The sequence below is a fragment of the Podarcis cretensis genome (assembly GCF_951804945.1).
Source record: "Podarcis cretensis genome assembly, chromosome: 6".
Classification (NCBI taxonomy): domain Eukaryota; kingdom Metazoa; phylum Chordata; class Lepidosauria; order Squamata; family Lacertidae; genus Podarcis; species Podarcis cretensis.
This window is the reverse complement of record NC_137175.1, coordinates 79,308,589-79,333,150: the sequence shown is the minus strand read 5'-3', so window position 1 is coordinate 79,333,150 and position 24,562 is coordinate 79,308,589. Positions and strand designations below refer to the sequence as shown.

Sequence of the window (24,562 nt, the reverse complement as noted above, 5' to 3'; positions counted from 1 at the left end):
TTGTCCAGATTCAGGGTTCATATATGCAATAAGGCTGCAGTTCTCTGCACACTTGCCTGGGAGTCAACCTCAATGAACTTAGATGGTCCACTTTTTTAGTAGATATGCATAGGATTGCTCTGCAACTGAGTGAGCAAATCTGTCCCTTTCTGTTTCTTATTTGTTCCAACCCAAAGTTCCATTTGCCACTTTCTGCATCAGTTGGCAAACTTTTTTATTTTTTAGTTCTCATGTAAATTTGTCAGCATTTATGTGCACATTTCGTCTAACATGAACATTTTTGTATGTGATTTTTTCCTACTACACACATTTTTTTGCAAGCAATTCTCCATGACACAATTCTCTCTTTTTTAAATGCTACTTTCGCTAATGAATGCATTTTGTATGCATGGTCATCACAAAATTCAGAGAAGTGTGAATTTCATAGAATAACTGTATTTCGGTTTGCTTATTGTCTCTAGAAGTGCCTGTCAGGTAGGTTTGCAGCAAAATGTGTCCCAAGAAACATTTCCCCACCCACCCACTTGCCTAGCTGTAACACTCTCTCCTTTTGCTGGCATGTCTTTCATAGAACAATCTTTTATAAAGTTTTATAATTAGTTTTGTGCACATGCATTTGCAACTAGTCTCCTGGATAATTAGCGGTGTGTGTTCATGCAGAATACTCTAGGGGATACTGCATAGCTCCTCTAGCCCATTTGCATAGCACTGAAGTCTTCAGCTCTGTCTTAGCAAAGTCCAAAGATTGTCTTAGTTTCCAATTAACCTGGGAAGCACCTTCCCTTGCTTTAGCTAGTGAACTAAGCATTTTAATTGTTAAGCCCCTTCCTTCCTTCCTTCCTTCCTTCCTTCCTTCCTTCCTTCCTTCCTTCCTTCCTTCTCTTCATGACATAATGCAAGTAGACACACCAATGTAAACCAAAAAGCAAAAGCAAAATAATATTCAAACCATGTGAACCAAAGAACCTTTGCACTTGAGACTTGAACCCCAGGTTTATATCTGGTGTGAGGTCAAGTGAGGGTTTTACGCTTACTTGCTCCTCTACCACCCCAGATAAAAGTCAGTGGAAGTCAGATTTGTCTGCAAAGCTCGCCTAAAGCAACATGGAAAGCTAATCCAGGCAAAACAGAGAATGTCAATGTGCTTGTGCCACTAACTTCCAGCAGCCAACTCAACAATCTTTTACCATGCATCTCTACCTTTGGCTGCAGCGGGGTACATCTGAGCACGACGCCATTCGGGAGCATCCATAGGCTGTAAGTTGAGCTCCAACTGCAGTAAGGGGAGAAGGTGAGGAGTGAGGAGCAGATCCTTGACTGTGTCATTGGAGTGGAGGGAGGGATATAAAAAGGGTCAAGTGAGACTCGAATTGAGGAGGAGAGCACATGTGAGTCAAGCAGAGGTAGAGGCTTCAGAGGTAGATGCTCCCCTTTTAGACACTCCAAAATACATCTGCCGGTGGATCCTTCACTCAGGGCAGCAACCTGAAGGAACCACCTCAAGGGCACACAGAGAGTTAGCTGAGAGAGGTGAGGCCAGAAGGTTGTTAGAATGGGATATTTTGCCTAGTCTGGTGTCTCAACTAAGTCTGACTGCATAATATATAATGAGATGCTCAAGGCTTCAGTCATGTCTTATCTCATGAACGTGGAGATGGGTCCACTCACACTTTCTGCTACAATAGTGGCTTAAGTAGAGGTCCTAGACTGGCCCAGATGATGTGGAACTTGTTTGCCTTTCGTCTGAACAAAAGAGCTGGGTGATTTTTGCCTGTCGCTCACATGGATATGATTTGCTTATGCTCTCGCATGGTTCTGCAGCACATCCTTTGGTTATTGTCCCTGGTGGTTTAGGAAACTGTTGTTTTTCTCAAGAAAGCAAAACCCCAGTTGCCTGCTTTGTCTGCAGGAGAATCAATCCACCAGGCCTAGGCGAACTCTCTTTATTCTGCAGCACATCAGACTCTGCCTGTGTGGAAATTTCCATCTGACACACTGACAGGTTAGAAAAGAAAAGGTGGATGCATGTCAGCAACAGTAGCGAGTTATTAAAGCTCACTTTGTGTATTGCACCAACGGCTCCCAGTTATTTATTTTGCTTCAGCTGCGAATGAGATATATATATATAAATGTAATATAGTTTTACATGTTGAGGCATTTTTTCTCATTTTACTGCTGCCAGCTTCCCCATTTCCCCTCAGAGCAAGGCTCTGGCTCACCATAAATTCTTTGTCAGAGGGAGTGAGCGTAGACACCGATCTTTTTTCTCTCTTTTAAAATAAGTTACAGCAACTTTTTAAACCTCTCCAACTCAAACAAATGCCTGACAAAAGAGGCCCAAATTCTAATTTGGCTTCATACCACTCATATAGCCCCAGGTTAGTACAGATATATGGCTCTTTTCATCTTCTATAGTCTTTACAAACACTGACTAATTAATCCTCCCGGCATTCAGACTGAGTTGGATGTGCTGCTTCTACCACGTTTTATAAGGTTAGCTCTCCTACAGAGATCACTGAGGGAGTCGGTGGCAGGGCAGAATTTAAAGCATTCCATCTCCCGGTAATGTTGAAATAGCTGCTTGCTCCTGGGGGCTACTAGAACACACCCTTGGGTAATATATCTTGAGCTAATCACCACAGAGGCTTCTAGGCCGAATCACACCATTTGCCCATGGCTTTTTAGATTTCAAATTATGTTCCAACGCCTTTTTTTGTACTTCCTCCACCTCAGATTTTTTGTTTGGGTGCTGTTGTTGTTTTTCCCCAGCCATTTCCAGAATATGCAGCCTGGTTGTTAAATGGGGCTATGTCCAGCCAGGAAACGTTCTTCCAGTATCTAAAGAATTCCAGTTGGTCCCCAGTTCATTTCTTAGTAGACTAAAAGATGCTGTCTACTAGGATCTAGAAAGCTATAAGTTACTTGAGGCTGCAGTGTCTGAAGGAAGACTGCCTACTGCCATGGGGACTTGTCCGTTCCTTCATCATCTCCTTCTCCAGGTTTCCCTACCCACCACCATTTTAGGGATAGGGCTGTTCTGATGGCATTGTTCTTGTGGCAATACCCTCCTTGAGAGATAGATTTCCTCTCATCTTCTCAGCACTGAGTTGATGGCCTTAAAGTGTTGATAGCCTTAAAAGTGTTGGTGCTGACCTTTAAAGCCCTAAACGGCCTTGGTCCAGTATGTCTGAAGGAGCGTCTCCACACCCATCATTCTACCTGGACACTGAGGTCCAGCGCTGAGGGCCTTCTGGCGGTTCCCTCACTGAGAGAAGCCAAGTTACAGGGAACCAGGCAGAGGGCCTTCTCTCAAAGAGATCTCAAAGAGAACAACAACTACCAGACTTTTAGAAGACATCTGAAGGCAGCCATGTTTAGGGAAGCTTTTAATGTTTGATGCATTACTGTATTTTAATATTTTGTTGGAAGCTGCCCAGAGTGGCTGGGGAAGCCCAGCCAGATAGGAGGGGTATAAATTATTATTGTTGTTGTTGTTGTTGTTGTTGTTGTTGTTGTTTAAATTATTATTGTTGTTGTTGTTGTTGTTGTTGTTGTTGTTATTATTATTATTATTATTATTATGCCTCTGAATACCAGTTGCTGAGAGGTGCAGGATGTTGCACTCATATTCTGCTTGTGGATTTCCCATGGGTACTTGGTAGGCTGTGAGAAAAGTGTGAAGGAAAACATGCTTTACCCTTTGTTATTGCTCCCCAACTTACCTTAAAAGCCCCTAGGATAGTGTACACATGAAACACAAGCAATGAAAAGTATTGGATTGACCTTGCTCAGGACAAAGTCTGAGGATGTTTGCTTTTTTTCTTTTGCCCTTATGCTGATGCACTGATGGGTAAAGAGTTGTTGATTCAGTTCCCTGCATACTGCAGATACAACGCGATGGGCAAATGGTAGTGAATGAGCTAATAAGGTAGTGAATAGGCCTAGCAATAAAAGTCATTAAGGGATGTTGATATTTCAGGTACAATGCACGAACATATATTCTTGTTGCTTGAAATACTTTCATACGTACAGTGCTATTTTTCTAGAAAAAAGAGGTACTGAAACTCACCCTTGTTCTCTTAGAATGGCAATGGCGCCTACTTGAGAGGTGTCAGAACTGAGTTCTGTTGAGTTCCAGCAAAAATAAAAAGCTCTGCATTGATATTTGCTAAGTATTAGTTAGCTTGAACCTGATTATAGAAGAGGTATAGAGGCCTTCACTAATTTTGTACTATGCATATTAGAGGCAAGGAAGTTGAAGGTTCTGTTTATTTAAGTTTAATGATTAACCTTTGTGCTTTTCTTTGTTGTTACTGTTACTATTGTTAATTTATTGTACTGGGATGACTTGTAATGTTGTTGGCTGACATGGAATGAACAATGTGAAAGTAGTTGTGTAATTAGCCTGATGTATGCTGTTTGTAGGGACGCGGGTGGCGCTGTGGTCTAGGGCTTGTCAATCAGAAGGTCTGCAGTTCGAATCCCCACGACAAGGTGAGCTCCCATTACTTGGTCCCTGCTCCTGCCAACCTAGCAGTTTGAAAGCACGTCAAAGTGCAAGTAGATAAATAGGTACCACTCCAGCGGGAAGGTAAGTGGCATTTCTGTGCGCTGCTCTGGTTCACCAGAAGTGGCTTAGTCATGCTGACCAGATGATTTGGAGGCCAGTAAAGCGAGATGAGCACCACAACCCCAGAGTCATCCATGACTGGACCTAACAGTCAGGGGTCCCTTTACCTTTTATACTGTTTGTAAAAGGTACATAAACTGTGTGAAACCTGTGATCGTTGCAGTACCCATCACTTACGGGACTGTCCTTTACTGCAGTGAAGTTAGTTAAAGGTATTGTCTTTCTGGAATCTTGGTTGCGTTTCTTATTGTATTCCCTGCCTGAGAGGAACCTGAGGGATGGTTTTGGCCATTTCCTTGACTACGGGATGCTGAACTAGAGGGGTCATTGTCCTGTTCCAGAAAGCTCTTCTTAGGTTCTTAAGTGGTTTGAGGACAACACTGGAGGAGGAGTTTAGTTATATCTCAAAGCATCACAGTATTTCTACACCTGTTCCTTTGTGTGGCTTGAGATTATCAGAAGAAATGAAGCACAAAAACACAGGTAGGGCTAAACCAGAGCTTCTGGAAAGAGAGCAGTTTCAATTAAGGCAGCTTGTGGCCATTGGATGTAGCACACAGCAACCACCAAAGCTTGTCTTTACTTTTAAAGAAACAAATTTCTAGCCCCTCTAGGCTTGAAAAGAAGCGGACCATTTTCTGGTGACATCTCCAGAGCTTAGAGGCTCACTGGCAGAGCTAATCTGGTGCTCCTGCCACAATATCTTCACCAGGCCAACCTCCCTGCGACTTTGCTTCTCCATTCTGGCAAGAGGCAGTGACTCAACTCCCTGGAGCCCGGGTGAGCCCTGCTGCCCCCACCGTGCCACCTGCAACCAGTACCAAGTTATCACTTCAATAATAGCCACATGTGTTCATTCACATAGCTGGATGGCTGGAAAGTTGGTTTCAGGGTTGCCTCCAGTCTGCAAGGGCCCTGAGCACAGTGTCCACCTGCTGATGGGGCCCTTCCTCTAGTGGGCTTCCTGGAAGCAGTACAGGAAGGAGCAGGCAGTAGAAGGTGGCTGGGTATCACCAATGTCCAGGAATGATGCCACTCTAGGGGCATTGTCTGAAATCAGAATGGCAGCTAGACTCAGCCACCTGGTGTGGCTTGGAATGCTGGGCCAGAAGGGGTGGGAATCAATGAGGAGCCAAAACAGGTGCTGGTTCTGGTTTAGTGGACCTGAAGAACTGTTTTCTCACACTTCTGCACCAGCAATTATTATTATTATTAATAATAATAATAATAATAATAATAATAATAATAATAATTTATTTATATCCCGCCCTCCCCAGCCAAAGCCGGGCTCAGAGCGGCTAACAACAGTAAAAATAGCACAATTTACATAAAATCACAATCAATTAATTGAAATACATTCTAAAATCAGTTCAGAATCAAATTAATGGCAACCATTGGGCTAGAGTTCTATGAAGATTACAGAAGGAGAGAGAGGGTCAGACTGTGCCTTGGTCAAAGGCCTGGTGGAACAGCTCTGTCTTGCAGGCCCTGTGGAAAGATGTCAAGTCCCGCAGGGCCCTAGTCTCTTGTGACAGAGGGTTCTACCAGATCAGGGCCATGGCCGGAAAAGCCCTGGCTCTGGTTGAGGCCAACCCAACCTCCCTGTGGCCCAGGATCTCCAAGATGTTTTTATTTGAAGACCGTTAGGTCCTCAGTGGGACATACTAGGAGAGGCGGTCCCATAGGTACGAGGGTCCTACTCGACCCTTGGTAAGATGATACAGAAAGCCAGCTTATCAAGCCGTTCCATGCCCACCACAGTAAGTCCGAAGAGCAACTTCAGCAATGGAAATCAGAGGACAGATATGGGAAGAGCACCTTGCCCCACATTTTAATTAGACATCTGCATCTGATGAGAAGTAAAATTCTCCTTATCCTTGGCAGGAGGGCTGAAGAAGACTCAGATGAGGCAGTGATATTGTGCCTGGACTGTAGCGTTTCGGACCGCACTTGTGGAGCTCATGTGATTGATGTTCTCCTCCATGTTATAAATAAACTAAATTAAAATTCCTGCTGCACATACAAAAGTTACCTGTTAGTGAGAAGGCTAGGCTTGTAGATTTGGGGAGAACTTGTTAAACGTGGAAATGCAAAATCTGGGGTGGGGAACCTGTGGCTCGGTACCTGTTGTTGAACTCCAATTCCCATCATCCCTGACTATTGGCCATGCTGTATGGGGATGATGGGAGTTGCAGTACAGCAACACCGAGGGCCAACGATTCCCCGTCCTTGTATTCAATAATGTGATTTGCCCCACTTGCAGTCTGAAGTGATGCAGTCCAGGAACAGTCTAGCTATGTCTTCTGCTGCTGCTTTGAACTAAACCAGGAATATATCTTAGAAAGAAAGACATGCACCCTGTGATAAATTACTATTTGATAACGAATATCTGCATCCACCTATAATCAATTGGAAATGCACTGTTTCCATATATTGACTACAGCAAATTTTACTGTGTGGCAGTGCCAGCCTTTCCAGTGCCGTTCTGCATGTAGTAAGGTAGCTACGAGGCATATTCTAGTTCATATATTTTATATTAACTGCTAGCTGGTGATTTTCCATGGAGCAGAGAGCTACAAATTTCAAATGGAATTTTGGTTTCCCTCATTTGCCTGTGGACTAAAACTTAGCCAATTTTCAAGGGCATACTTCACAAGAATACTTTCTGCAAAATAATATTCCGTCAAACTCAGTATTTCCAAGAAAGAATTCAATATTTAGAAACGAGGGATCTATTTTGTATATATGTGGCCAAGCCTACAAGTCCCTCATAAAATTATACAGCAGATCACACTGTGTTTTGAAATAGGCATTGATTGATTTTTCTGTACATCTTGGCTAAATCAAAGAGATAGGCTGAAATAATTTGAAATGCATAAGGGGAAAGAGGAGCTTTGGTTTGCATTTGGAGCACAGATTCAGGGGGGTGCGTAGGATGGTTGTGCCAAATATTCTCTCATTTTTATATTCACTTTGAAAGTAGCATATTTGATGCGCGCGCGCACACACACACACACACAATCTTACTTTGTCAACTCATCCCATTTATTTAGCATTGTGTGATATCCAGTCTCCCACCTTCAGACCTCATTGCTCTCAGTAACAAATGTCTCACTCGTAACAAATGACGGAGGCTAGTCCCTGAGGGCAAATGGGGCACTTCCCTACCAACCTCATTCTGTCTTCAGCCAATCCTGCCTGCCTGTCCCCACACAACCAGCCAGGGGAAGTCTCTGCCTGCCATTGGCACTGGCTCAACATATTGTTGGTCTTCCTGCCTCCTGCCCTACCAGTTCCAGTGGGCTCTACTTGCCAGCAAGAAAGATCTGCATGCATAAGCAGCCATGTGATGCTTGTAAATGGCCTTCCACACACATTGGATGCTTCAGATGTTCATCACATGGACATCCCTGCCCAAGTCGTAGTAATGTTCACCTGAGCCTTGGTGAACAGGTTGGATGATGGTTGCAGCGAACTGGAGCCAGAAGCAAGCTTTTTGTGTTTTATCTTTTACTTTCTCTAAAGTAAATAGAGCATATGGAAAAGTTAGTTGAATTTCATACAGAGTTTCACAGAAGCAACTTACATCCAATCCGTTATTAAAATGGAACTCTTTGCCAATTAAGGGCGTTTAAGATCCAATCCCATACATACTGCTGGTTACTAAGGCATTTCATGTGGTGATAATATTCTGGGATACCAAAGAGATAGAGAAGGTCATAGGCAGCTGCTTTATTTTTATTTGTTCCTCATGCCATTGCATGGTTCCCTGGGCAATGTCCAATTAATAGCTTAACACGCTTTATAAAAGGCAGAGATACACAAAAAATAACATCATAAAATCCAAAAACAGCACAGATAAACAAGCTAACTGCAACCACCCTCAAATTCATGTGGTCATGTGGGCAGCTGAAAAAATCTCATAGGAGCTGAAAACCTATTAGCAAAGAGCAGCACAGCCAAAATAAAAGAAGAGACAAAATACCAAGTCAAACCATTGGTCTTCCTTGCTTAGCTCTCTCAGCACTGAATGGCAGAAGTTCTCCAGAGTTTCAGACAGGAGGCTTACCTGGAGACACATGGGGTTGAACCCAAGGCCTTTGGAACATGCTTTGCTACTGAGCTCAATGGAAGTTTCAGTTGTAGATATTTCAAAACCTTTACCTGCCAACAGCATCTTTTTATAGGGTTGTTCTAGCCCAGGTGGCCTCAGGTGAGCCTTCATTCTAAGACTGAGGAAAAGCGAGTCCTGATAAGCTAGCAGGAAATACTTTCTCATACGCAGGGACCAACCTATTACACCCTTAGGAAATAAGAAATCTATAATATTGTTCTTAGGTAACTTCTTTATTTGTACAATAGTTTCCTTAGATAAATTGCGATATCATGAGTCACAACAGAAAATTGTGGAAATCATGGGAAACTGTGGTTGATTATGGGGTTGTTGTTGCCAATGATGATGTGTTTTATTTGTACGTTGCCATTGGATAGACAATATTTTACAGACAAATGTAACTAAATAGCATCTCTGCCCCAGGGAGATAACAATCTAAACCATCTAAATATCGATAGAAGAGGCAAGGAAAGAATATTGGGAAAGCAGTTACATATACCTAGACTTCATTGCTATCTGTGAGGACTAAAGATACAAGTATTTATGACTGTCCTAGATAGCAAGGAAGTTACAACACTTATTCCACCACATCACAAGCAGACGTTTTGGTAGCCGGTTTTACAGTAACCCCTTTGTCCTCATTTGAAATTATGTACATTACATTTCCCATCCTGTATTTAAAACCAGCATAAAGAGTCCAACTTGCCCAATGTCAACTGCCAACAAGTGTTGCAGGTGTGTGATTCATTGGACCCTAGGTGTACAAGTCTTCCTCCTTCCATCCCTTCTTCTCCATCATGGGTTTGTATATGCACATTATGCATTTGTGCACATATGAAATCTGCCATCATTGGCAGAGCCAAATATGCAGCCTGACCCTATTCCTGTTTATTTGGAAATCAGACCCACAGAACCCAGCACCCTTAAATGATTACACAGGGAAGCATTCGGGACCACTTTCGACCATAAGTTCACAGTTTCTCCAGTGGTTATATGCCCACCCAAATAATTGTCTGTGAATCAGAAGAGGCTTTCTTGCATATCCATCAGCTAGCTGTATCGGGTTATTTTTCTGGTGCCTGTCCTGAGCGCTGCAGCTTTATTAGCCACCGTTAGTCATCTCCCACTGGTTGAGCTAACTAGATTTTAACAGATTCCTTAGAACCTTCCACTCTCATCCCCCACTCCCTCTCCCTTTCCTTCGCTCCACAGGGAAGCTGTAATAATTACAGGCATATAAAAAGGATTCTGTGTCTGTGGCCAGCCTGCTTTAGTGTGTGGTGATATAAGAAAGGAGACTAGGAGCTGCACTGGAGGGGGGAAGAGAGGGAGAGGGAGAGAGAGGCTGCCTGGATGTGTGTTTTAGTGGATGATTAAATCTGGGGAGGCTGATCCCCTTTCATGCTGAGGATGTTGTGAGCTGCAGGAACGCCTCTCCGTGCCAGCCTGCACTAGGATGATAATCAGTCACTATGAAAACTCATTAGCCTCCACAGCAATGAGTCCTCCACTGCTCAAGCTTGGTGCTGTCCTTAGTACCATGGCAATGATTTCTAACTGGATGTCCCAAACGCTCCCATCACTGGTAGGACTAAACACCACCAGGCTGTCCACTTCTAATACTCTAGTAAGTAACTGCAATCTCTTGAAAGGCTTCGTTTGGAGGAGGGCTAGGGTGGGGGGGGGGAGACATTCAGCAATTTCTTTTTCTTTTTTAAGAGACTGGGAAGTCCTTCTTCGTAAAGTTTTTCATCTCCTTTTTAAATCTGTTTCAAGTAGGAAACCTCCCCAGACTCCTAATTGATGTATGTTGCGAGCTGGACCCTAGAACCTCAGAACATCTGGAAAGGATCTTTGCAGGAGAAGGTTTTGAAGTGGGCTTGTTGAATACTTGTTTAAAACCCTGGGTATTGTATGCAATATGCAAGATGTTTCTAGATGTTGAGTTTGGGGTTGTTTTCATATGCAGGATTATTATTATTCCCAAAACAAACAAAAAAATATTGTCGTGGTTATGTGGAGTAAAATAGATTAGACTGTCAGAGTTGTCTATTTTTATGTTTATTTTATTGTAAAAACTATCATATGCAGCAGAGCAGAATAATTTCTCCCTCCTCACCCCCTTCCTGCTTCTGCCAGGTTTCAATGCAGCATGTAAATATCACAAAATAATATTTTAAAAGTAGGAGTTTTACCGGTTGGCCAGAAAACAAACACATACTTGCAAGCAATTCGGTGAGGAAAGAATGCCAATTCTTATTCCCAGTTTACCAGCTATTGATGTTCTGCTACTTTTCCTTATGGATTTAATCTCCCGTTTATGACTACTTGCAGTTCATATATGATGCATGCCAGGAAATTTTGTTCCAGCATAAGAGCAGCCAGTTCAAAATTGCTTTTATCTGTCTCGTTCTGTGGTCTTAATATTGGCTTAATAGCTTGGTGGAAGGGGTGAACCCTGGGTTCTTTGCCATCTCATTTGATGAGAGAGGAGCTAATGAAAGTTTGAAGAGAGGGCACTTAAACTAAATATCTGTGAGGAATCATTCCTCCATACCTGTGCTAACATGCAGTGTAATTGCAATCAAATATCAGGGCAAGAACAGCTTGGGGCTAAATTTCACTTAAAAACTAAAAGATGTGATTAATTTACTGATCGATGTTGAATTTGCCAAAAGCCTGTGAACAGAGGAAGATAATTATAGTAGTTAGCTTCCAGTGCTGTTCATTGAGGCTCCTTGTTTTGCTATTTTTAAAGACCTTTTAATGTAGCCCTATTGATTTCAGGGAGACTGTGGGTAGAAGGCAGACAATTCTGATTATTTTCAAGAAATACAAATGAATTATTGCCCACCTTTGTACGTACTGGGGCTCTGGGAAGATGTGAGTTTATCTGAACCGTGCACCCAGTTTGACTTACTAAACTTGATGGATCAGCTCTTCACCTAAGGTAAACTAGTGTATGTAGCTCTTTAGACCTCAAATGAGCTGTATCGAGTTAAGGATTGAGGCTATACATTGTGTGTGTGTGTGTGTCCTTATATTTGACTGCAGTAAGATGAAAAAAACTAATTGGGTTTAGTTAAGGTTACAGCTAGAAGGATGGGGACGAAGTGTCACTGTTTCATCAGTTATATGTTGAATGATTAAGATTAAGATTATTAATTTTTGCAAATTTGGAAAACCTGTGTGGTGTAAAGAATACGTTGGGAGACAGAGGGTATCTGAGTTCAAATTCTTTCTTAGCCACAAAAGTAACTGGCTGGCCTTGAACCAATCTCAGCCCAACCAGCCTTGCAAGGTTGATGTGATATGCGTTGTCCAAACATGTTTGAGGATGGATGTTAGATAGATTAATAGATCCAGATGATTTATCAGGGTTCCCCCCCCCCAAAAAAAAGAAACTGGGAGACATATGAAGCCAGGAAGAGGGTAGAACCTACAATAAATTAGCTTTAATATATGATTTGTCTTCATTTCAAAATTTACAATTTTTGGAATTTGATCCAAGGGCAGGCCTTGAAGTATAACTGCCTTGTTCCCAGACCCTAAAAGCAGTGGTAGCATCAGGAAGGTAGTTGGGGGCAGAAATTCAACAGAATGAGCACAGAGGGCCACAGAGCACAGCAGGTTGGCTTTTGAAGTAAGTCTAGCAAAACTCCTTCCTCTTTAAAGAGAGGGTGGCTGTGTGAGATCATGTAAAGGAAGCAAAGTGATATACCTTGCCATCTAAAGGGACCATTAAGTTGAGTCTAAAATGTCCTACTGTGTACCACTGTGTGAGAGGACTCCTGTGATGAATCTAAGAGACAAATGTAGAGACAGAAGTCAGGACAACCTGATCAGAACCTGGGCCAATATACTTTAGAGTAGGCTGGTGAGTTTCCATTCCCCAGATAGAAACAAAGTTTGGATCCCAACCCTTAGTCACTCTTTTCTCACTCTCTTCTTTTTTCTTTCCTTCTTTCTTCAGCAGCTTGTATTTTATTGTTTGTCTGTGTAGGGTGTCCGGCACACAATATCTCCAGACATCACACATTTATACCGCTCTGTCCTAAACCTTATGACCCAAGAAATAATCTGTGGTCACAGCTAGCATTTGTTTGGCACATTCCAACGCACTTCGCCTCCATCCTTTCAGCAATCCCTGCAGAAGCAGCCCCTACAACAGTAATGTAATCCTCATACTTCAGGCGAATGATAAGGAAATAATAGCATGTCTGTCTTACTGTGGACCAGTTAGCAATATGTTCTCTGTATGTAGAAGGCACTGGGTGGTGATTATGAATCCGCCATAGATAAACTCAAAGTAAACTATCAAATGTGAAGCGGAGAGTTGTCTTTTTATGAAGCTTGGTACCTTTTCAGATATTTTGCTGCACATACTGTATCATAAAGGAAGAGCAGTAACTCCACTTTCCTTTATTATTTCCCCAACTGGGCTGGAGAAATATTCTCTTTTTCCCTTTTTTCAGTTGCTGCTTTTATTGAACTTGATGGAATTTGATGCCCATCCCCACCCCCCAAAAAACCTGGCCAGTATATATTGAGTAGCCAGTCTTCTATGAGGCTGTTTCAATAGAAATTTTGCATTCATTGTTGTCATCCTTCCTGCTTTCAATTCAGTGGAATCTGTGCAGGAAATTTTTCCACTTAGAGATCTGAACTCCAGCAATTGCAACTAAAAACATGTTACCGTGTTATCATCAGACAATGAGAAACATAAACAGCTTGGCTGGAGTAAAGCTATTCTGCAACTATGTATTTATATCTACATACACACACACACACACACACTCAACACACGTACATTGGCATCTATATTACGAACATGCAACATATAGAATGTACTCACATATTCACTATTTGAATAGATCAACGTATAACCCTTCACCACTGCATCTATGAATCATAACTTGTGAAATGCTCTCCCCAGGGAAGTTCGCCTGGCGCCTTCATTATACACACACAGCTTTATTACGGTCCATAGGCCCATTATAAATCTTTAGGCACCAGGCAAAAATGTTCCTCTTTAACCAGGCCTTGGGTTGACTGACATTCAATGCCCTTTTTAAAATGTGTTGCAGGGGGTTATTGGGTTGTTCTTGTTTTTATTTTGATTGTGTGTTTTGTGTTTTTATATTGCGATTTTATCCTGTGAGTATAGGGCAGTATACAAATTTTAATTAAATAACCATGACAACAACTTGATATATAATTAGCAGCAAGATTGCTTTACATGCATTCTGAATCGTACTCGTGTTTCAGATAAATAATAAAGCTCTCAAATTGTTCTCGGCTTCTTGTCCTTCTCACTTATATTTCAGTGAGTTTTGATACTGCATTCTGCTTTATTAATCCATTGTACCAGCAACCCCAAACCCCTTCAAACAAAGGCAAAGTAACTTCATTCACCCCCATTCATCTCATGTTGCCCTCGTCTCAACTCTCTTCCCCTCCGTCTGCTAGTTTGTTTCCCTTGTCTCTCTTCCCCCACTTCCCTCTGAAGTTTATCTTTCATGCCCCACTTCTCAGCCTTCCTTTAGTTCCTGGCAAAGCATCAAGGGCATGGACAACACTGCAGAAATAAACATAACAGTCATCACCATAATATCTACATATACATGGCAGTCTTTCTGTCTTCTTTCAGATCTTTCTTCAAAACCTGCCTGTTTTGGTGTAACCCCTTCATTTTATGTCAGCTCTAAAGATAATGTCACAGTCTGTCATATCTGGGACCTGCAGTTTCATAAATATCATCTCAAAAGAGAAGTGAGATTGCAAGCTCCAGATCTGGCTGAAATCTAAGCCTGAGAAGAATACCCAGCCCTGATCTCCATCCTCCTCCACCTTATCCTGATAACCAAAACACTCTTCCCCCATCCTCCCTTAAAGACATAGTGGTTGGCAGCAGCATAGCATCACATGAAGAAAGGAGGGAAAGGGAGACAAGTTCCTCCATCCTTTCCCTGATGTCCACAACCCCCACAACTAGCTGTTAATGTAAGGGGAAGGAATAAGTTGTTTGGAAGGTCTCAGCTAGCAAGGAGGGCCATTCTGGAGATTTGAGGGGGAATGGTATTCTGCTTTTCGAAATGTTGGATTTGCTCAGGAAATCAGCCTAGTTCAGAAATAATTTGGCTCTGTTGGTAATCCAACATGAACTTGCATGGAGAGGAAGCTCACCCCATTTGTTCTCATTCATCACTTACTACCTTTAGCAGTTCTTACTCTACCTCTGTAGTTTTTCCAGCTGCTAATTTTTAGGATGTAATCTATTTGGGGGCAGGGACCTACTTGTTCATAACTCTGTTTCCTGCAGTGTGTCCAGCCCTAAAGATTTGCAGGCATCCTTTTTTCCTTTGCATGAAGAGAGATTTCCCCCAGCTTCCTTGATTTTTCTCAGACCAGCAAGCAGCAAACCTGCATTTGCAGGAGACCCACCTGTGGCTTTTGTTAGTTTTTGTTAGGTGTGGTGATGAGGGCAGCTAGCTCAGTATTGTCTACCCAGACTGGAAGAAGTTCTGCAGGGTTTCAGGCAGTCCCACCTGGACATACCAGGTATTCAACCTGAATATCTTCTGCATGCAAACAAGATGCTCTGCCAATGAGCCATGGCTCTTTGATGCAAAACAAGTGCATCAGTGCTTTTCGAAAATGAAAATCCAGTTTTACCTGTTTGTTGCTGTGCCATTTCTCCTAGGAACGACAGCCCTTCTAAAATCACAAAAGATGCCGGAAATAATAAAGGAAAAACAGAAGGCACACGAGCACTGCGGCCTAAATATAGCCTAATATCATCAATCATTTAAGCCTGGGTAGCCAATCACAATGCCCTTCCACTGTGCCTAAGGAATTTTCTTTGTGCTAAATATGCATCAGATGAACAGGAAGTTATTTTAAAAAATGTCTTGTAGTGATTACTTTTAGAATAGCACTAGTTCAGCATGCAACATGCTGAGGACTCTTCCAGCACATCATATCTCATACATAATATGCTTGATGCCCTTCGGGTTTAGGGAAGGTTTTGAGAATCCATCCTTCTTCTCGTCCTATTTATTGTCTCCCTCACTGTCTAAATGTAGACTGTCATACCTTCAGGGAAAGGAACTTTCCCATTCTGCTTATGCTATCCTGTTCAGCATTATTATTATTATTATTATTATTATTATTATTATTATTATTATTACTACTACTACTACTACTACTATTATGCCACCCTTCTGACTGTTGCCCCAGCCACTCTGGGCAGCTTCCAACAAATTAACACACAGCAAGACATCAAAATATTGAAAACTTCCTTCTACAGGGCTGTCTTCAGATGTCTTCTAAAAGTTGTTTATTTCCTTAACATATGATAGGAGGGTGTTCCACAGGGCAGACACAGCTGCTGAGAAGGCCCTCTTCCTGGTTCCCTGTCACCTCACTTTTTGCAGTGAGGAAACTACCAGAAGGCCCCCAGAGCTGGATCTCAGTATCTGGGCTGAACGATGGGGGTTCACTCCATTAGCTACATAGATTAGGTAAAGGTAAAGGTACCCCTGCCCGAATGGGCCAGTCTTGACAGACTCTGGGGTTGTGCGCCCATCTCACTTAAGAGGCCAGGGGCCAGCGCTGTCCGGAGACACTTCCGGGTCACGTGGCCAGCGTGACATCGCTGCTCTGGCAAGCCAGAGCCGCACACGGAAACGCCATTTACCTTCCCGCTGGTAAGTGGTCCCTATTTATCTACTTGCACCCGGAGGTGCTTTCGAACTGCTAGGTTGGCAGGCGCTGGGACCGAGCAGCGGGAGCGCACCCCGCCGCAGGGATTCGAACCGCCAACCTTTCAATCGGCAAGTCCTAGGCGCCGAGGCTTTAACCCACAGCGCCACCTGCGTCCCAGCTACATAGATTACCCTGTATAAATTAATAAGAAAGCTGCAATCCTATATACACTTAGGAGGCAATCCAAACCCAAGGTTCTCCAAGGAATAAGTGAGTTAGGATGTAGTGAATCTCTGGTTCAGTGTAAGACTGACTCCCCCAACCCTGGCTCATCTGAAGCTAGCTCAGCTGAGGCTTGTATTAGTCTCCCTCCCCCCCCCAAAAAAAAAGAGGCATTCTGCAGTGTGACAGGCGTCAAACTGGGGGCAGGGATACACTTATGCTGGATCCTAATTCCTAGCTCAATCGCATGACCTGATAATCCAGCAAAATGGGTGGCATAAGTTAAATTCTATTTTAGTTTTCCCTCTGCTGGGCTTACACCAGCTCAGTTAGCAATAGCCTCATATCTGAATGGAGTTTGGATCTGGTATACTTTATGCTGTCGTATCTTAAGCCACTTTAAATTATGCTGGCTTCCCAGAGTTCAGATTGCTCCATAAACTGGGAATAAGTCTCTCTGACCTCCATGGAACTTACTTCTGAATAGGCTTGTATAGGATTGTGATATGAATATTAGTTTTGGGTCGAATAAACATCACCACAGTATGTTCTTTGATTTGTATGTGATATGTAGTTGTCCTATCTCTTAGCCTCATCTGTACAATAATGGTGACCCAGTTTCCAAATGTGAAACTGAGGCCAAAAGATGCCCAACTGAGTCTAATGCTGAGCAAGAATTTTTACCCATAGTTCCTGGGTCCAAAGCTGTTGCTTAGCAAGAGTAAGTCTAGCTTAGACCTGTGAGAATTCTCCCCCCCCCCCTCGTTAGCTTTTCAGTAACTTTACATCTGCAGTTGAGTTTGTTACTCACCCTCAAACTGTTTGCTTATTCGTTCTGTGCGGGAACCAGCACCAGAGCTCCCCATCCCATGCCTCAGATGTGCCAATGCCACAGCAAGATTGTGATCCATTACTGAGTCATTATTATAAAATATAAACTGCCTTAAGTGCTTTGGCAGCAAGGTGGTAGATAAGTGTCATAAATAAATAAGCAACCCACGTTTTAATAGCTCGGAGAATGGCGCAAATGTGAATGAGACATGGATACAACATGAGCATATGTTGGGATTGGTCACAAATTCGTGTTTATCACCTGATTGATCATCCCTTGATTACTCAGCAGTGGAGCTGGGGAGGAGGCACAGCCCAGTTGCAGAACACAAGCTCTGCCTGAAGAAGGTCCACATATCAATATCTGGCACCTCCAGTTTATTATTATTATTATTATTATTATTATTATTATTATTATTATTATACCCTGCCCATCTGGCTGGGTTTCCCCAGCCACTCTGGGTGGCTTGAGGCAGCTGAGTGGCACAGCCCCCCTTTCAGCTGCTGCTAGTCAGAGTACAGGGGTCTTGCAGCCAATTCCTTTCTCTCCGGTGATATTTCATACATGACATGGCAGCAAACCCAGGGTTGCCACCAAACATGCACTCAACAGGGACCTGCAGCCAAACAAGGCTCCCTGATTGACGCGCCTGCATGTTGCAAACAGTTTTTTTATTGCATTCACACATTACTTTTGTGGGTGTACATATCAAACAACAATGTCTTCCGTGCACCTTTTGAAAATGTCACACGTGAGGTGGCTTTGAGGGTGGGGTAGGGGCTCTACTTACCTGCTTTACTGCTGTGTATGATCACGCTTCCAAAACAGCGCTTGCTCAGAATTTGTTTTCTTGGCGATGTGACTGTAAAGTACAGACAAGGTTCCTGGCAGAACTTCAGAAGCTAAAAGGGTGCTGAGCAGGAAACCCAGCTTCTAGTGGCCAGGGGTGGCAACCTGTGTGTTCCTTCTCTCTGTGGCTTAGCAGAACCATAATCAGTTCTGCAAAATAAATAAAAAATTATTTACACCACGATATCGGGACTTTTGGATGACTTAAATATAACACCGCTGAAAGCAAAATGGAGGCAGGCCACAAATCACAGTCTTCCCACAGCACCATTTGGCTACTAACTGATATATTTGTGTAGCCTTCACCATTTGCAATTCCCAAATGTGAACACAGTCCACTGTACATTAACGGTGGCCTTCCACCGGCTTGAGAAAGTTCCTTCCTTTACTGCTTGCCTATAGTTAAAGCTATGGTATTCCCAGTAGTGATGTATGGAAGTGAGAGCTGGACCATAAAGAAGGCTGATCACCGAAGAATTGATGCTTTTGAATTATGGTGCTGGAGGAGACTCTTGAGAGTCCCATGGACTGCAAGAAGATCAAACCTATCCATTCTTAAGGAAATCAGCCCTGAGTGCTCACTGGAAGGACAGATCCTGAAGCTGAGACTCCAATACTTTGGCCACCTCATGAGAAGAGAAGACTCCCTGGAAAAGACCCTGATGTTGGGAAAGATGGAGGGCACAATGAGAAGGGGATGACAGAGGACGAGATGGTTGGATAGTGTTCTCGAAGCTACCAGCATGAGTTTGACCAAACTGCGGGAGGCAGTGGAAGACGTGCTCTGGCGTGCCTGGCGTGCTCTGGTCCATGGGGTCACAAAGAGTCGGACACGACTAAACGACTAAACAACAACAACAGCAAAGGACTACAAAACGCTAGCAGGGAGGAGGAGCTGTGGGATTGTCAAGTATTTGATAGGCAGTAGCAGCCCAAGGTGTTTTACTACCCTAGGCAAAGATGTTGCCTCTCTTCCATTCCATGTGCAAAAGCCAACCATACTGGCAGCTGAGTCCTTTCAATGCTGTAAATGGGGAAACATATTCCCCTGCACCTGATGGCACCAAGCTAGCTTAGTGGGAAAGCCGCATGGCTCATACACCTCTGTAGTACAACCTGTGCTCTGCTGCTCTGTACACCTCTGCATCTTCCACCTGAGGCAGCTACCTCATTCTGCCTAATGATAGGGCCGGTGGCCCAGCCACCATAGATGACCACTGGGCTGCATGTGACTTGGTAGGTTGTACAGACCAGCAACAGTGTCTTCTTACTGCAAGACATCAGCTTTAATATACCAGGAGGTAACGGAATGGAGATGTCACTGGCCCACATTTTATTTATGTTACAAACAGTTGTAGCTTTGATAAGCTGGGCTTATTCCAGCTTCCAATGCTTCTAGCTATTCAAAACCCATCAAAATTGGTCCCTTTGGCTCTGTTTTGTTTTGCTTTTATTGTTCTTGTTATACCACATGCCCTCCACCATAACAATAATAAACACAATGGATAAAAGAGCATTGTGGACTTCATATAATTCAGCACTAAACCTTTTTTCCAGAAAGCCCTAAGGCAAGTCTTTCCACGGACCTTTCCAAATAATAAATACACCTTTCTTATTCCTTTTTTATGGAGGATCCAGACATCTTTCTTTGAGGCTGCACTTTTTTGCGGTGGGAGTGTTGCACTTTCCCAGCCTTTGTGCTGAAGTATTTTGTTACTGCAGCTTTTCTTGCTCCAGAAAATGCATTTTGAGTTAACGTGATTGTCATGCATGCTATGGTTTGAATCCCCCTTTGCAATGTGTATTTAAAAAAAAAAAAATGTGACAAAATAGATTGTATTTGTTACCTTTTCAGCATTTGAATTATTTTAGAAAATTATAAGTCAGTCTTATTTTTTAATGTCTTAGGTAAAGCCCTGAAACAAAATGTTGTTTCTGTTCAGGGTTCCAGGCACTTCAATCCAGTCTGCCTCAGAGGAATTGGGTGGGGTAGACACGTTAGTACTCAGTCATAACTACTACATAAGGCAGCATTATCCATTCTGACCTGTATTTGTCACAATTAGCACCATTTCCATTCCACTGCAGTTTGGTTTCTACCAAACACTATGTTATAGGTCTCAATGTCTGCTATTCAATGTAAGTTACATAACTATTTACATGACTTATGTGACTTACATTCATTTTCAATGTAAAAAAAAGTGTCAGGACACCGTAAAAAAAAAAGTTACTAATTATGCACTATTTGCAGACTTGAAACAACAGTGTGAATGAATACCCACTGCATTCATTTGACATTTTTCTGTTCCTGACTATTGCTGTAAGTTGCAGCCATTTCTGCTTCCTTTTCCATTTTTGGCAGAATTTTCCGACATCTGTAATAACTAAATTAAAATCTTTGATTTCTCCATTGATTTAATCTTTGGCGGGTCTCGCTTCCCTTCCCTGGGGACCTATAAAAATAGCTTTACATTTTGACCAGGAAATGACCAATTCAGACAATGAGATTGTTCTCTCCACCTTTAAATATCTATCTCCTCCTTTTCTAAGCAGCCCATTCCATTTCCCTTCCACATAGTTTTCTGTTTTTCCTCTCTCAGCAGTATGGCAGAATTCCATGGAAAGTGAGGGGGCTCATGGGGCTGTTTTGGGGGATCCCCAATCCCAAGGGTAGTTTTTTTCTTAAAAAGAAAAAAGTACTTCTGCAAACAAGGTTAACCCAAGTCTGCTGATACCTCCCTTCTGTGTATGGTTCTTGCCATTTTGACTACATAAGCAATAGCTTAAGGACGGAATGACAGTAAATGAAAATTATGCTGTGTATAAAGCTGTTCTTTCAATCAAAAGGTCGGCAGTTTGAATCCGCGCAACGCAGTGAGCTCCAGTTTCTCTGTCCCAGCTCCTGCCAACGTAGCAGTTCGAAAGCACACCAGTGCAAGTTGATAAATAGGTACCACAGTGGCAGGAAAGTAAACAGAGTTTCCGTGTGCTCTGGTTTCCGTCACAGTGTTCTGTTGCGCCAGAAGCGGTTTAGTCATGCTGGCCACATGACTCGAAAAGCTGTCTGTGGACAAACGCCATCTCCCTCGACCTGAAAGTGAGATGGGCACTGCACCCCATAGTCCCCTTTCACTGGACTTAACCGTCCAGGGGTCCTTTACCTTTTACCTTTTACCTTACTTTCCGTTATTCTAATGTTTTAAGTTAGTAGTGTAGATGGTTATGTGTATGTATAGGATTGTTCGGAAAGGATGCTGATATATTCATTCTATTAATTTCCCAGCTTTCTTCCAAGGAGTCCATAGTCCTACACCCCTCTTCCACTTTTAGGTCACACAGTGGGCTTCAGGGCTGAATGGGAAGAGCACTCTGTGCAGGTCTGTCCTGTGGAAGCACCAGTTCATTCATTCATTCATTCATTCATTCATTCATTCATTATATATTGCCTTTCTGCCAAGGCAGTTTAGAATTTTAAAGAACTTAGACAAATGCTTTAACTTGTAAAGCTGACCAGGTGGGGAGGGTACAGTCCATCTGGATGTCTTCAGCTGCCTTCTTCACTCTCTTCATCCTCCTCACAGGGCAGATGGTGTTGGTTGGCCCTCAAATATATTTGTTGTCAGTTTGACCATTCTCATTAATATGTACCTGGTACAATGTACAGGAAATGCTGAAGTGTGTGTGTGTAGTTTAGTAGGCCCATCCATGCCATATACATGAATCAGGGAAGGAGTGGACTAACATGGCACATTGCAAGCTGTTGGGTTTGTGTTCAGGGTGGAGCAATTCATAACCAGGACTTCAAAATCCTTCCTTTATTGTAACTGAAGGAAAAGTTCCACCTGAAAGCTACAAGCAGAAGAGAAGTACAGGAAACCAGTTAGGTTATCTGTATATATAAAAACACTAACTTAACCCATTGATTCATACACACCTGTTCTCGAAGTAGGCACAGGTCCCTAATTTGTGGAATTCATTCTCCACAGAGATGTACAGTGGTACCTCAGGTTACATACGCTTCAGGTTACAGACTCCACTAACCCAGAAATAGTACCTCAGGTTAAGAACTTTGCTTCAGGATGAGAACAGAAATCGTGCTCCAGCAGCACGGCAGCAGCGGGAGGCCCTCAGGTTAAGAACAGTTTCAGGTTAAGAACGGACCTCCGGAACGAATTAAGTACTTAACCCAAGGTACCACTGTATATGGCACCTTCATTAGAGGTATGCTGAAGATACACCTTTTAACATTGGCTGTTGACACCTGAGATATGTATTTTAGGAGCCACCCTATTTCCTTGGTTGTAATTGTCAGTATGTATATTCTCGACTTGTGTCATATGTCCAGTACCATGGATATACACAAAGCATAGGGCTTGAAAGTGTTGCCTGCTCCTCTTACTCCCCTCCACCTATAAAGTAAAGACAGAGCACATCCTTAGAGGACCTACTGGCTTTGCATATGGGTAGGAACTGGGTGGTAAAGCCCAACGGTGGTGTAATGGGCTGTGGCATTTCAGACTGGAGGTGAAGGGTGCAGGTTTTGCATGTTCCCTCATGTAAAAGCTCCCTGCAAGTAGATAACTAGCACATCAGGAAGGAGGAGCTTGCCTTTCCCTCCAACTACTGCGCTAGTTTTCTGTTTGCAGTGAGAGAGTTTGGTTTTAATTGTAGAGGAACCTTAAAAGCTGTTGTTATCACCACAGTCCAGAGTCGTTCCATCTGTTCCACTGCCACTAGGATTCTACCCTCACTTTCTGCTGCCTCTGCATATCCAGTCTAGGTGAGACATTTTAATTTGACACTGACTTTTTCAAAACCAGCGTGCTTCCCAGATCTATTTTCAGCTCTGCTAATGACTAGTCTGCTTTGCAATATCTACTCTCTACCTCACAAAGTCCTCTGAGGCTTGAAAGGTTTTAGAGGTAGAAAAATGCCTTGCAGTCTTGTTTCTTCATATTTCTGCAATGATTTTTTAAAAAAATTATTAACTCTCTTGCATCTCGTTCAAAGCCTTTGCTGCCTTGTGTCTGGGGAGGGCTGCGTGAGATTAACCCTAGAGAAAAGCCAAGCAGTGTGCAATTCAATAATTGTAGACATGTAAACCTTTCTTCTTCATTTTTTAAAACAAAAGATGTCAATGCTATCTTTTTGCTAAAACAATTAAAACATAACTGCACATCTGTGCTAGAAATACTGTACTGTTTCACTTAAAAGCTAACTTCTAGCCCAATGCATGCTTTCTCTGTTGTGTCTTGGGTGTGTTGAATGGTTTTCTCTAATGCTTTTATTGGGCAATTTGTTCTGGGTCTGTGTTGTGCTGTCAGTTTTGTGTCTGTGGACAGTTGGTAGTTGTGAAGGCTGCAACTTAGTCTGCATTTCTTGTATGTCCGGGAGTGATGCCAAAGTTACCAGAGGATAATTATCCATCAGTAGTTAACGTGGTAACATCACAGAAGAAGACACTTGTGAGGTTGTGGTTCCTCTTCTGCAGTTAGAAAAACATCACGCCTTGCATCTTGTGTGGGCATGAGTGTCAATCATAGGTCAAAGTCAGGATTAGCTTTGCATGACATGCATGGCCTGCCATTTATTTTATTTTATTTTATTTTATTCTTTATTTATTATCAGCTTTGCACTGTGCCTTTCAGCAGATAAGCTCCTTTGGCCAAGTTGAAGTAAAGTGCTGATCCAGCCATCATTCCACTTGGGGTAAATTGTGCTCTGCAAATGTATCCAGCAAAACAGGGTTTAGTGTCCAAATCCTTGCACAGATATTCACATAGTGGAATATCCAATCCCATCCAATGAAAAACTGCCCTGTTCACCATGGCTCCATCCCCAGGGTCAAAATCAGGATGAAGCATGATTACTAACACAATTAAAGTAAGATCTGCTTTGGCCCTTAGTGAGCAGTGAGAGGACAAACAGTAACCTCTCATATCTTAGCCCACATAAACAGGCTATAAGTAAGCCTTGTGCATTCGGATATCCTTGCTGGATCAGGACCTCTGCCCTTTCTGAAAAGAAATTAAAAAGGCACAAAGGGTGGATTGTTTCATTTTCTTTTTTTAGCTGTTGGGGTGTAGAGATTTTAGAGATTTCCATTCCATGTGAAAGCTTCGTAGCTCTGCTCTTCTAGGTCATCTATGGTCATCTGGTTCCTCTGATGGAAGTAAGGAGACACCACAGCTTGGTGGGAGAATAAATC

General features: G+C 42.7%; 1 protein-coding gene across 3 annotated transcripts in view; it reads left to right on the top strand.

Annotated features, from left to right (window-relative positions):
- The window catches only part of OLFM3 (olfactomedin 3), a 167,258-nt gene that overhangs the window by 102,121 nt on the left and 40,575 nt on the right, over window positions 1–24,562 (top strand). Inside the window, exons 1-2 of one of the 3 annotated variants that reach the window (XM_079981547.1) lie at window positions 10,284–10,371; window positions 11,532–11,694. The exons of 1 other annotated variant lie outside the window; for it this stretch is intronic. Coding sequence is in view for 1 of the 2 variants with exons in the window: in XM_079981545.1 (XP_079837671.1) it covers window positions 10,201–10,371 (171 nt within the window). In the remaining variant the exon portion in view is untranslated. Of the gene's footprint in view, window positions 1–10,018; window positions 10,372–11,531; window positions 11,695–24,562 lie in introns of those variants that run through there. One more of the 3 variants, XM_079981545.1, reaches the window with a different exon arrangement.